A 14,094-nucleotide genomic window follows, 5' to 3' on the forward strand; every position below is an offset into this window, starting at 1 on the left:
TCTGGCAAGTGTGACAAGTATATACATTATAGATATTATAAAGGGGCTTACTAAAGCCTAAGGAAGGAAGGATATTCTTTAACACATAATCAATGTTATTTACATAATAACTAGCCAGTATGGGGAGGATCATCGTGTCTCCGTCAGGGGGTCGTGGAGTGGTGGTCCAGCAGGCGTCACGGAAGCGTTGTGTGCGGGGACATCTTAGGAGGTAGTGGATAAGGGTGCGGCTGTCGGGTCTTCTGCATAATGCACAAGAGCGTTGCTCAGGGGATGCGGGGATACCAATCTCCCAAGCAAAGTCATACCCAATGATGATACGGGCAGCAATCACGTCCCCTTTCCGCGACCCTTCGCTTTGAATATGGTGTTTAGTCTCCTGACCTTATTTCTTTTTATTTTTATTGAGAACTTAGTCACATGGTCTTCAGAATTCGCAGTTACAATGTAGTACAGTAATACATATAATAAAGCAATGATAAAGCCTCATTCCTTGTTGCCTCTTCGTCGTCTACTTCCTCAGATAAACATGATCGTCGCCAGATAGGCCTCAGAGTTCGGCTTAACCACCATTCTTGAGATAAGGATGCAAACAAATTTCTCAGTCTGTGCGAAGAATTGTTCACTTCCTCTTTCAGAAGTTGGCGAACAGAGGAAGCAACTATTACGCGGTCTTGATATTTAGTGTTTTCTCAATATATCATTACAAAAGTTCACTGACAAAAAGACCAGCCTGAAAGGCCAACCAACTTCTTGTGAACATAAGAATGGAGGAAACTGCAGCGGGCCTATTGGCCCATACTGGGCAGTCCCATTTACACCCAACCCTTATTGCTCATATATCCATCAAACCTATGTTTGAAGCTATCCAGCGTATTCGAGTTAATGATTATGTCTGGTAACTTGTTCCACTCGTCCACTGCTCTATTTCCAAACCAATGTTTACCTATTTCGCGCCTGAATCTAAATTTGTCTAATTTAAAACCATTGTAACGAGGTCGCTCCTGGTTGGATAGTTTGAGTACCTTTGTAATGTCCCATTTGTTCAGCCCTGCAGTCAAGGTTTAAAAGCCAATCGACGAACCAAATATGTCAATTTTGCTAACAACAGCCCCGTGTGAGAGGTGTGTCAGTGTGATGAGGAGGCAGCATACATGGGCTAGAAACGCTTCCTTATCTAGCATTTATGTGGAGTCATTATACTGTACCCATGACAGTGACCTGATGTGAATTTTTATGGGATAATTTTTATTGTCCTGTATATCATATACAGGTATTAAAATTCTACCCCTGAACAATTTGTGGTATAATCTGTGTAACTTTATTATCACTGAGCTACTCTTAATTTGTAACTCGTGGATACTATCAATTATATTCTGGTTGGGAAAAGGAATCTGTTGCTAAGGCAACTTTATGACAGCATCCGAATGTGTAAACTATTAAAATATTCAAAACTTACACTTAGTTCAAGATATATATTGCTAAATTTTAATGCTTGGCCAGAATTTTATATATGTGAAGATAATTTTAGGCGATTTATTTATTTCATTAAATTAAAACACCGATGTTATAATTATAATCTCGACAGCAAGATCGGATTCGGACACATCAGCCGGTCAGCTGAGAGTGTTTACATCGGTGCGCAGCTTGAGAGAGTTGAGGCGCTCCTTCTATTTCGTTTAAATTATTACCGTAATTCATATATATCAAGATGGCTTCAGTAACTAGGGGTAAGATGTGGTTATTCAGCATTATAAAATTCTGAAAAAATGTTTCATGGTGTACATAATTGGTAAATATTGGTTCCTGAAGAAGGAGGAAGATAACCGGGTGCTTGGGGGTACACAGATTAGGAACCATTAGTATTGTGTATGGTAAGTTGAGTTCTTAATTATATAACAGGAAAATCACTGGGAAATTTTAGGTGAAAATGTGAAGAGGTCATTTCGGATAACACAGAACTATCCGTATACTGGTGGCCGGCCGTGTATCAATTTATTTTTCTCACTCAGATATACACATAGGCACATAATCTGGGAATTTAAAATCCTTTATATAATGTGGTAGTTAGGTGTTTTACAGTTAGAATTAATGGATGAATCACTGGAATTCAGATTTACTTGTAAATGGTAATAATTCAGGACCCAGAACAGATCTCATTTTGTCTCAAATGTTATAAACTTTAATTTCCATCGACTATCCAGTGAGTTTTCATGTAACAAAATTTAAGTAGAGTTTCATGGTTTAGTATACTTGTATTAAACATTGTTACTGGGTACTTAGAAATTATCAGCTTCATCATTCATTAGTGGTAGGCCATTAAGATGGTTATTTGACTTAACATTTGTAATATACTACTTAATACCTATTTCAAACTATAACACCTGACACAGTACTGTATATAACATATTACAAAATATAGGTACCCAAAAAATATTCATCTAATACTAATACTTGATTGGCAGTGGTTATTTGTCTGATCACGGACCTTTGCTTACCTCCGCTATTTGTCTGGCATTAATCCCATTCAGATTGTTCGATACTGAACCAAGATTATTGAATTTGGTCACTTGCAAACCTAAACTAACCAAACCACCCTAACCTAATCGAACCTAATGTAACCTAACCATTTTTGCAAGTGACCAAATTCAATAATAATCTAAATAAACAGTAACAGCCTCGACCAATCAGAATGAGTACGGGACAAGTAATGAAAGTAAGTAAAAGTCTGTGACCGGACAAATAACCATTTCATACTTGATACTTACCGTGTTTGCTGGTCTAGAAAAAGCACTTTTTTCCATTAACCACAAAATTACCTATAAACAGCCTTCATCTTATGCATGTATATTACCGAATATTGTTGAGAAAAAGATGGTCATTTTAACATTTAGATATGTCTCAGGTCAAACACAGGCAGGCACCTAATGAACCCCCAAAGAGTGCAAATTCAAATTTTGTGTTACTATAAATATTACGAAATACTGAAAAACAAGCAAAAAAAAAAAAAAATAAAATATAATATATATATATATATATATATATATATATATATATATATATATATATATATATATATATATATATATATATATATATATATATATATATATATATTTTTTTTTAAGAGGGGGAATATTATCACATCTGTAAAGTAACGCCTACACGGTAAGCCAAAAGGCTGAAGCAAACTCACAACTCACTGTACATCCTTTCCCAGTATTCATAAGCCATCCCATTTATATTTCTTAAGTTATTTAACAATTGTGCTACTTCAAACAATATTATACTTTCAAGATGAAAAAATTAAGCTAAAACCATTAAGGAAAAGCTAAATGAAAGTTTAACACAACCACGCAGTGCACAACAAAAACAAAATATTCGGAGCTAGTACAGCTGATCAGGTACATTGGAGTGGCATTCTGCTAATTCCCTAAAGTTTTTACGCTTAAATTTATGTTATCCCATGACTCAAAATCAGCGAAGACACATTTACAATATGAAGGACAAGCTTGATGATTTTCTATCTTTGAGGATGATGAATAAAAATTTTATGCTATTTTTTTTTTTTTTACCTCTGCTGCTTACATAGTATGGTGTACAAAACCTAAATTGTTGGCATAACTATAATCAGCAATAACAAATACATAAAAATGCAAAACTAATACAAGCCAGTGTACAAATTGTATCTCAGTCTCAGGGACACCAACTCAGCTGGGATACTGCCTCTGCTCACCCCACTCCCCTGCACAGTGTACTAATTCATGCTTGCACACAATTTTTTTTTTAATTCCCTTTACGTTTTTTGACCTTATAATAATTATTTCTTTTGTTTTATTGCACATTTTGTATGTAGGAATGTGTGTGCCTGTATAGTAACTGAGTAAAAAAATATGAAGTAAGTCATGTATATCAACCCAAAATTATATGTTGAAAGATAACCATACCATACTGTTGCTCACACCTTGGCCTGGTAGGGGGATGTGGCGACAGTGACGAGTCTTACAATATCACCAGCAGTGTAAGCATACATAAATGATAAGAAAATTATCTGTAAATCAAGCAATTTCATCAAGTACTTTATTTCTAGATTTAAAGTGCCATATATAGCAAATGAGGTTCTGTTTATCATGAAGCAACATAAAGAAAGAATATAGGGGTATGGTAGGCAAGCCCAGATTGAGAATAAAGGAGCTTACAGTACCGGTAAAGATAGTCTACCACGAGCATGTACTGGGTAGCTATCATTCACCGAAAATGACCCATGAAAATTCATGAATATTATTACATATCCTGACCTTATTACCTACTGCATCCCAGCATATACTGTACTGTATTTACATGCACAAAATGTGATGTTTTCTCCTGAAAATCTCTTTAAACTCACTTTCAATACTTATATGGCCGGCAAATACGGTAGATCAAACCTAACATCAGACAGTTGCTTGGTTATTATTGTAGTCTAGGTTTTATTCACTCATTGCAATTGAATACTCTGTTCTTTTTTATGTTAGTTTATGACTGATGTTTGTTTTCATTATAAACCATGTCTGCAGGTATTTTCATCGTGGGAGCCAAGCGTACACCCTTTGGTACTTTTGGTGGGAAGTTGGCTAAACATTCACCAACAGACCTACAGGAGGTGGCTGCAAAGGCTGCCCTCACTGCTGCCAATGTTAACCCTGAGCTTGTTGACTCAGTTGTTGTTGGCAATGTTATTGGAGTAAGTTGATCTTGATTCATATAACATCCAAATTTGCAGAGTATATTACAGTCCTTAACAGTTTTAGGTAAAACTCTGGTATAATATTGCAGGTTAACCAGGAACTTTAGGAAATTTTTACATAGAAGATAACTTTTTTCTTACCTCAAGATAATTGCAAAGAATGAAGAGGGTTTGCAATTTTTTTTGATAAAGTACCTCCCTGTATTAATTTTGAAACTTTTTTATCCTGAACACTAATGTACATCAACCAGCTACATCCCACCAATGCCATTTTCATAGTTTATATGATGACCGTCCCATGCATATTAACACTTCCAGCACATGCTACACTATACAGTAAGTGTATACAGTACTTGTACTGTTCCATATATCATTTATAATAGATAAGATGAACCAACTTAACCTACTTAATTTACCTCACTGGGAGGAGTTCTTTCACTTAGTATTTAGTCTGTCATTGGGAAATGTTTGTTAACAGTCCAAGCACTACAATTGGCTGACATCAGGTGGACTGGACAAATTTATCCTCATCATTTTAATATTTGGTCTCAAAAGTAAGAAAGAAGTTATTTCCCAATCGTGAGATGAAATTTCATGTTTTTTTGTTTTTTGTTTTTTTATGAAGAGCATAATTTTATTTACTGTTAATTATTAGTTTGCAGGTTAAATAAAAAAATTATTTTGTTGGATATTTAGTATGAAAACTTTACTTAAAAGATTTCACAAGTGGTCACCACGTCAAAAGGAGTTCCTTTGTTTACTTAGGTACTGTATCAAATTTAGATGGATGAACATACATATCATTGATATATACAGTAGACTTAATTATCTGTCTCTGTTGATAAGTATTCACTGAGATGGTCTTTTTGAGAGCTATGCATATTACAGTACTTTACTTATATGAACCTGTAGCTGAGAAATAGCTATTAACTGTGATGTTGTTTCCACAGTGTGCACACACAGACACCATTTATATTTCCCGACATGTTGGCCTACGGTGTGGAGTGCCCATCTCTTCTCCAGCACTCACTGTCAACAGACTCTGTGGTTCTGGCTTCCAGTCTGTGATTAATGGAGCTCATGTAAGATATATCTTATTTTATATTCCATTTTTGTTGCCAAGTCTTTGTTTTGAACATTAATAAAGTTTAGCTGTGTGAATATTATGGCTTTTCTTGCTTAGAATGTGATTGATAGTAAGGTGATAGATGTATAATTTAGAAGTGAAATAAGGTCATGGTACAATTTGATTGTGGAGAGCCAATTATTTTAAAATGCTGTACAGTATTATGATAATACCTAGTGTGTGGCAGACATTGCAGTAGGTGACCTTACGTTGAGTGTCTGTCTCTACAGATTATGGGTTAACTCGGGTTCCTTCTTCTTAAAGCAAACCTTGTGACTCCTATTTGGAAGAATTTTTTGTTAGAGGGCTTTGTCTGAGGGTCAATAAATTCATTCTTATTTTAATCATTGAAAATACTTTTGATGTCAGGTGTTCAGGTACACAGAAATACTAATGAAGTCATTAACAGAGTGAAAATATATCTTATTTAAAGTCTGTAACATTGATCATTCTGCCACCAAAACACCATGAGTATTTTGTACTAAGGTTATACAGTGGGGTATGCTATAACGAACGGATCCTACTACGAATATTCCTATAACGAATGGTTTTACCTGTAAAATTGAGAATGCTATAACGAACGAAACTCCTACAACGAACATTATTTATTTATTTATTTATTTTTTTTCTAATTTATTTTTTTTTATTACAAATATTAATGATATTCTTTATTTCAGGGGTTTAGATGCATATTTATGCACTTTTTTACAATTTTTACAATTTTATATTATATTTTTCAGTGTTAAGTGGTTGTATTTGGGGGCCTGGAACGGATTAATCCTATAACGAACGAATGCTATAAGGAACAAGGTTCTAGAACCAATTAGATTCGTTATAGCATACCCCACTGTATGTAGTTAATTAAGGTACAGCTTTCTTTACTCAGAGGATAGAAATTCTGTGATTGGTAATTTTCATTTACTTAGCATTTTCAGGATTGACATCATCCTTGCATTACAGGATATCTTGATGGGAGACAGCAAGATTGTGTTGACCGGAGGCACTGACAGTATGAGCTTGGCACCTTATGCTGTGCGCAACATTCGTTTTGGCACTCGACTGGGGACTGACCTCTCTATGGAGGTGTGTACCTTTTAGCTCTGGCAGACAGTTATTATAACTATACTCTTTATACCTATATACAGTGTTCTCATTTTAATATTATTAAGTGAAGTTTTCAAAAAATTATGCTTTTCATTTTCATACTATTATTAGTCAGCACACAAAAACCTCAGACAATATGGTAGCTGTGTTCTTGGAAAATACGAAGTCTTATGAAGTCACATCTTCTGAAGTATTAACACTCACTGTGGATTCCACTTATAATATTTTATTTGGCTAATGCCAGATGATTTTATTCAGCACAGAGAGAGACTTCTTGTACCCAAGGGGTTAAGTCAGTCTTTTACCTGTGGTTCAAAACAAAATTTGACCCAGTATGGTATGTATTCAGTACAGTTTTTGCCAGCCTATAAGATGCACTTTTCCCGAAAAATTTAACCCCCCAACACAGTCATATGCATGCAAATATTAACAAATATTGTTTCAAGGAAGGGATGGTCATTTCAGATATGCATAGGGTCACATGCTGTCATTAATAAACCCAAAAAACATGCAAATTCAAATTTGTTATTATTATAACAAATATAGAACACTGAAAAACAAGCAAAAAATAAAGTTATGAATATTATCACATGTAAAGTAATGGCCTACAGGGTAAGCCAAAAGGCTGAAGCACACTTACAATTGTTGGCATCTATTCAGTTATAACAAAAGAATATAAAGTAAACCCTTGTTATTCGTGGGGGTTAGGTTCTAAGGAATGGCGTGAATAGGCAAAACCACGAATAGCAACTTTGACTACCTTAGTGCACCACTGTATACCGATGCCAAACAACCGACCAGCTACTAATTCAACTTTCTTTGTCAGGGTCATCACTGACTTCTGTCTTTTATATTTCACTTCACTAGCACTGACACTAGGCAGTCTTTTAGGGGTCACTTTCATGCAGAAACACTAAAGTTTTGAGAGTAACACAAGATGCTGCTGGAAAAGGCTCGCAAGCTAGCCACCATTTGTGTACCGCGAATCATCGAAATCGCGAAATGCAAACCCACAAAAGGCAAGGGTCTACTGTACAGTAAATAGCAGTAAGGAAAGTATTAAAAAAATAATAATAATACTGTCCACGTTCGTGTACACACTGCAACACGGTCTTAGGAACCCTGACTGACAGGCTGACCTTGACACTCGCCATAGAAACGTAGCCCAGATGGGGCGCTGCCTCCGCCGACACCTAGTAACGGGGCTTCCTCATTCTATTTCTCACTCCCCAGCTCAGCGTGCTACCTTTTGCTCGCACCCAGAGAAATGTTTATCCCATTTATGTTTTTTGATGTTTTTTGACCTTATGATAATTATTTATTTGATTATTTTATTTTATTTTGTTTATTTATTTATTTTATTTTTTTTGCACATTCTGTATGTAGGATTGGTTGTGCATGTAACTGATTAAGAAAATATGAAGAAAGTTGTGTATATCTACCCAAAATTACAAGTTGAATAATAACCGTAACATAACACATAGCTTGGCCTGGTAGGGAGAAGGTTAGGGAATGTGACTACAGCGATGAGTCTAACTTGACAACAGTGCCATCTGTGATGTAAACAGATGCAATTGAAAAGAAATTTATTTTTAAATTCATCAGAGGCATCAGAGATTTGTAGATTGAGAGTGCTAGATATTTAGGGAATTAGGTGCTGTTCTTTATCTAGGGCAGTGGTTCTCAATTTTTTTTTTCCAGTTTTGCTCCTACTGTATTTGAAGTCTGACAGGTTCGAATTACCCCAACGTAAAATTTTACTCCTTACTTTTTATTCAATAAAGTTTATTATAAAAAGCACAAGTTTACAAAATTAATGCACTTACAAATTTTACTCCTTAATTCTATTCAATAAAGTTTAATATACAAAACACAAGCTTACAAATGTACTTACAAATTTTACTCCTCCAATAAAGTGTATTATACAAAACACAAGTGTACAATTCTAGTGTGTCTTATACAAAAATCAATAATAGTGCTACGGTTACAGTGCTGTTATAGACTTAGTCTTAGTGAGATGGATGAACTTGTTTTGTCGACACTAGATTTTGGATGCGTGGTTTAGTCTTTGACAGAGCCAGCCTCATATCTGAGCTTGGAACGAGCCGGTTTCTAGTCTTGGACTTGATGTGGTACATTGCCGACAACCCAAGTTCATACATATAGGTCGTGGGAAATGGAAGAAGTACGTCGATAGCCCGAGTCATTAGAGTTGGGTATCCCACTGCTCCTTGCTTAAGCCAAACGCAGCAAACATAAGTGTTATAAGTGTTAAATACGAGGTTACCCCACCGTGCCAACAGAAGCATATTACCCCAGCCAAAATGTAGTTTTTACCCCAGTTGGGGTAATTACCCCAAGTTTGAGAACCACTGATCTAGGGGTATGGTAGGCAAGCCCAGGATATAGGAACTTACTGGTAAGGATAGCCTACCATGAGCATGTACCGGGTACAATTATCATTCATCATAAATGACCACAAAAATGCATGAATATTAATACATGTTCAAACTTATGATTATCTACTGTATTCTAATTTATACTGTATTTACCAGTACATGCACAAAGTCACTCTTAATACATGCTTGATGAATTGTACTAATTTTTATTTATTAAAAAATATCTTGTAAAATAGGGGTGTGTTTCTTACGCTGTGCGTCATATAGCCCGGCAAATACGGTACATACAGCACTTGCCTCCTTGTCCTAAGGATCACTGGTTTGTTACTAGTGCACCCTTAATCTACCTTGTAGTGAATGTGTACCTGATTTTAACATTGGATGAAGTGAATACATTACTTATCAGATTGCCTCCATTTTTATTGTAGGTTTAATATTGAGAATATTGGATCTAAATTGCTCTTGATGAGGTCTATGGGACCCACTTTCACTTCACTATATTTATTCCCATCTAAATATGCAACAATTCTACACTAAGAGAGTTTACTATAGATAGTTTGTGTAAAGTATTTAGCTTGGTATAAGGTTAGTTTACATATCAGTGGTGCTGGAACTGTGGGGGCAAGGGAAGGCAGTGCCCCACCAATACTGTAATTCACATTACAATTATATAACTGCAACCTAACTTCATTGATCATGACAGTATTTTGTTCTCTATACATTTCACATAAACAAAGTGAAAAATAATGGAAATGAATCAATTACAGGCCATTCCAGTCATCTCTATATTTGTTCTCTGGCATAACTATTAGTCCTTAAATTTCTGTTTTGTATAGAATTTCAAAATAAACATCACTGATCATTATTGAATTAATGTTCAGTGTGGCTGTATTATTTTAATCTGTCTTTCACACAACACACCTGGCTGTGTCAGTACAGTATACAGTAATGTAACACTTCAGATTTTTATCCACCAGTTTTTATGCTGTTTTGGTCTCATTTATTTACATACTGTACTAATACACTCTTTAGTTATTCATACCTTGTCTGTCATTGTCATCTGATGTCAAAACCTAATTTTTCCCATTTTTATACGAAGTGACAGAAAAAGCCTTATAATCTATAATGTTTTATTCTCTACATGTTGAGAGCTACAACCCGTATTATATTATTTATCATCCTTCAAAACTAGGTCCCCAGTTTTTTTAACCTAAGATGCAAATTAAAGGATGGGTTGTGCAAGAGTAGAGACCATGTTACTTGTAAATAAGAAGTACTTAAGGAAGGTAATGTTGCCCCACCTAGTGAAAAAAATAGGTGCTGTAAATATACATATCAATCCTTCTATTATATTTAAAACGTTTCTATTTACAGGATACACTTTGGGCATCACTGACAGATGCCCATTCCAAGACTCCCATGGGTGTAACAGCTGAGAATCTTGCTGCTAAGTACAATATTACCAGGGAAGATGCAGATGCGTTTGCACTTAAGAGCCAGTTGAATTGGAAGAATGGTAGGCTATTGGTATAGAAACTCTAATGTTCTAGCTCTGAGAATTAATTTTTGTGTGTTGGTGGATAATAGACAGGTACAGAAAAAAATTCTGATGATTCTTCATTCCTGTCTTCTTAAGGTCAGGACAATGGGCACTTTGATGCAGAAATTGCACCTGTTTCTATCAAGACCAAGAAGGGTCCTGCAGATATGACTGTTGATGAACACCCAAAACCCCAGACACTACTAGAGAGTCTGGCCAAACTTCCATCTGTATTTAAGAAGAATGGAACTGTGACTGCCGGTACTGCTTCAGTAAGTTGAGATTAGAAACAGGGTTGGCAGAATCGGATTTTATTAGTGAGTTTTATCATTTTGTGGCAAAGAGAGGGTCTTGCAGGTTTTCCGTACTGTATACGGTAATGTTTTAGGTTCCTCTTACATTCATCCTATTTATCTCACTTCACAATTCATATTATTCTATCATATCTAAAGTAAATCTTCATAAATTGTGTGAGGAACACCATAGCAGAGTACATCCAGTACAACAGTTACATGAAGAAAAAGGATTTCTTAATGATAAACATCTACGTTTGAACCTAGCCTGAATTCTTAAGTGGGTAGTTATAAAGTCGAGTGTTAGAAAAGGTTTGTAGAGCTTATTATTGAGGTTAATTCTTTGTGTGATACCTTGTGTTCATTCCTTTAGTGTGTTATATCCATGTACAGTACTGTACTGTAGTTCCTAATGGTCTCTAAGATCTATATGCTGCCTAAAATGAAAGGGTTTCCTCTCCAGATTATTTTGTATCAGTTTGAACAAGATAATGAAAACTATCATTATCATTACCACCATTGTATGACCTTTTCCATACAGGCATGACATGTATCTAAAATCCCCATACATCGTCCATTCAAATTGTTATCAGTAAAATGACTCTCAATTGATGGCAGAGAACAGTGTCAAGGTCATACAGTATATCGATAGAGAACTCTGATTATTATAGCAGTTGCTCACATAGCTTAGTAATATGATGTATAGTCTGTTCACTTGAAGCTTGCAAGTGAGGCCTAGGGTCAGTTTGTAGCAAGGTAGTTGATTGGTTGGGGGGACAGACACCCATAGAAACACTAGTTTTAACTATTTAATCTATCGCGTTTATATTATGATATTTTAAGGAATAATAACCTTTCTTTGTGAACTAGTTTGTGAATGATACTTTTTGTGGGTGTGAAATATAAGCAGTAAAAGAATGGAAGTTCAACTTTTGCTTTAGAATTCTGAGTACAAATTATTATTTCAGGGTATATGTGATGGTGCAGGAGCAGTGATACTGGCATCAGAGGAGGCATGTAAGGAACAGAACTTGAAGCCTCTAGCACGTCTTGTGGGTTATGCTGTGGCTGGTGTTGAGCCCTCAATCATGGGCATTGGCCCAGCACCTGCTATTAGGAAGTTGCTCAAAGTGTCTGGAGTGGACCTGAAGGATGTTGGCATGGTTGAGGTAAGTGAAAGACTACAGCATAGACTAAAAGGAAAAATGAAGTTCAAAGAAGTAATTTGTGTCTGGAATATATGAAAATGCTGAGCCTTTTACTGTTTTGTTAAAATTTGGTTTGTTGTCTTGATGAAGTGAGGGACAAAATATTGCTTTCACTAAACCTTAAGATTGGGGTAAAGAAGATAATGGGAAATAACACTAATACAGTAATGGTTTCACTGTTAATTTTATATGCATGGATTTTTTTTTTCAGATCAATGAGGCATTTGCACCCCAGACAATTGCATGTCAAAAGGAACTTGATTTGGACCCTGCCATTCTCAACATGAATGGTGGAGCCATTGCTTTGGGTCACCCACTGGGTGCATCTGGTTCACGTATCACTGCTCATGTTGCTCATGAGATTAGGTGGGTCTCATAAATACAAAGTACAGTATAATAGTACTTATAATGTTAAGTTCATTCAAAGAAATGCTGTGTAACTTGTTTTTATTTGTAACTTTTGCTTGACACAAATAAAATTAGCTCCCAAATTATGTCAGCCAATGTAAAAGGATATTTTATGCAATAATTATGACCACATTTTATATACACACACACACACAGCATAAAATTCTACCACACCATTGTCACTACTATTAACATATCCTAGGTTATCCACATCTTCATCACTACCAGGCAACCACAATCACTCCTCAATTTTCTGGGCACTCTAGACCAGTGCAGGGACACTTAGATATACATCTACTCTCAGCCATGACTGAAAAGACACTGGCAGGTCTAAAGATTATTTGTGGGATGTTGTCACTTCCCCTACATGCCAGCTGATCAAACAGGATGAAATTACCCGGCAATAAGACAAAGTATGGGCAGGAAAATTATTACCTCATGTGGTGAGAATCGCACTGGCGTTGTTTACTGTATAGGTTGAGGGAATTACATTGATAACATTAAGAAGTGTGCTTGATGATGTACTGTATTAATGATCAATGAGGCTAATAAATTTTCTTTTCCACAGGCGTCGTGGACTCAAATATGGAATTGGGTCAGCTTGCATCGGTGGTGGTCAGGGAATTGCTCTGCTATTAGAGAGCTTGTGAAACCCAGGTACTGTATAGGTACCTGTGACCATGAACAGTCTCTATTTTGAGCAAGTCATGGGTCTTCTGGAGCAACTTTAGAGAAGGCCTTACTTTTTTATTATCAATATTCTCTGAAGTGCTTCTCAGTAAAAATAAGTAAATCCTATTGTTAGAATTTGTTGTATATTGCAGGAAGCATCTTGCTGGTGATGCTCTCTTGTGGTTTTTCCAGTGCACTATCAATGCAATTTTTTACAGTATATTTTGAAAACTATATAGGCCTGGCTCTTTTATACAGGATGAGTCTATTAATATAATTGTATAGATTATCCAAATTATTTTCATTATCCTAAATCCTAAAATTCTGATGTGTGGTAAACACTAATGAGAATTTTATTTTCCATTACCAGATTGCTTAAAGCTTCTATGAGAACTTGTTAGTGCAGCTACAAAATATCATGTAGAACTTGCTAGTGCAGTCAAAAAATATCATGTCTAATTAAAATTCTACAGTTTACAGTAATGGTAATACACCTCTAGTTTTCCCTCCCCTAATCGATTTAGTACAGTATCACAACAACATTTAGGGATTTTTTATGGCTAATGCCTGATGATTATCAAACCAAGGGGAAGCCCTTGGACTAATGAGGTACAGCGG

At 35.7% G+C, this 14,094-nt stretch overlaps 1 protein-coding gene across 1 annotated transcript; it reads left to right on the plus strand.

Annotated features, from left to right (window-relative positions):
* Nucleotides 1-1,600: 1,600 nt before the first annotated feature.
* On the plus strand, nucleotides 1,601-13,765 carry LOC121871530 (3-ketoacyl-CoA thiolase, mitochondrial-like). Its single transcript, XM_042373996.1, has 9 exons — nucleotides 1,601-1,730; nucleotides 4,557-4,723; nucleotides 5,677-5,808; nucleotides 6,813-6,935; nucleotides 10,730-10,871; nucleotides 10,992-11,167; nucleotides 12,157-12,357; nucleotides 12,608-12,762; nucleotides 13,373-13,765. Exons 1-9 carry the CDS (start codon nucleotides 1,712-1,714, stop codon nucleotides 13,452-13,454), a joined length of 1,197 nt encoding a protein of 398 aa, XP_042229930.1. The 5' UTR covers nucleotides 1,601-1,711; the 3' UTR covers nucleotides 13,455-13,765.
* The last annotated feature ends 329 nt before the right edge of the window (nucleotides 13,766-14,094 follow it).

The sequence above is a fragment of the Homarus americanus genome, unplaced genomic scaffold (genome assembly GCF_018991925.1).
Source record: "Homarus americanus isolate GMGI-L3 unplaced genomic scaffold, GMGI_Hamer_2.0 scaffold51859, whole genome shotgun sequence".
In the NCBI taxonomy this organism is placed as follows: domain Eukaryota; kingdom Metazoa; phylum Arthropoda; class Malacostraca; order Decapoda; family Nephropidae; genus Homarus; species Homarus americanus.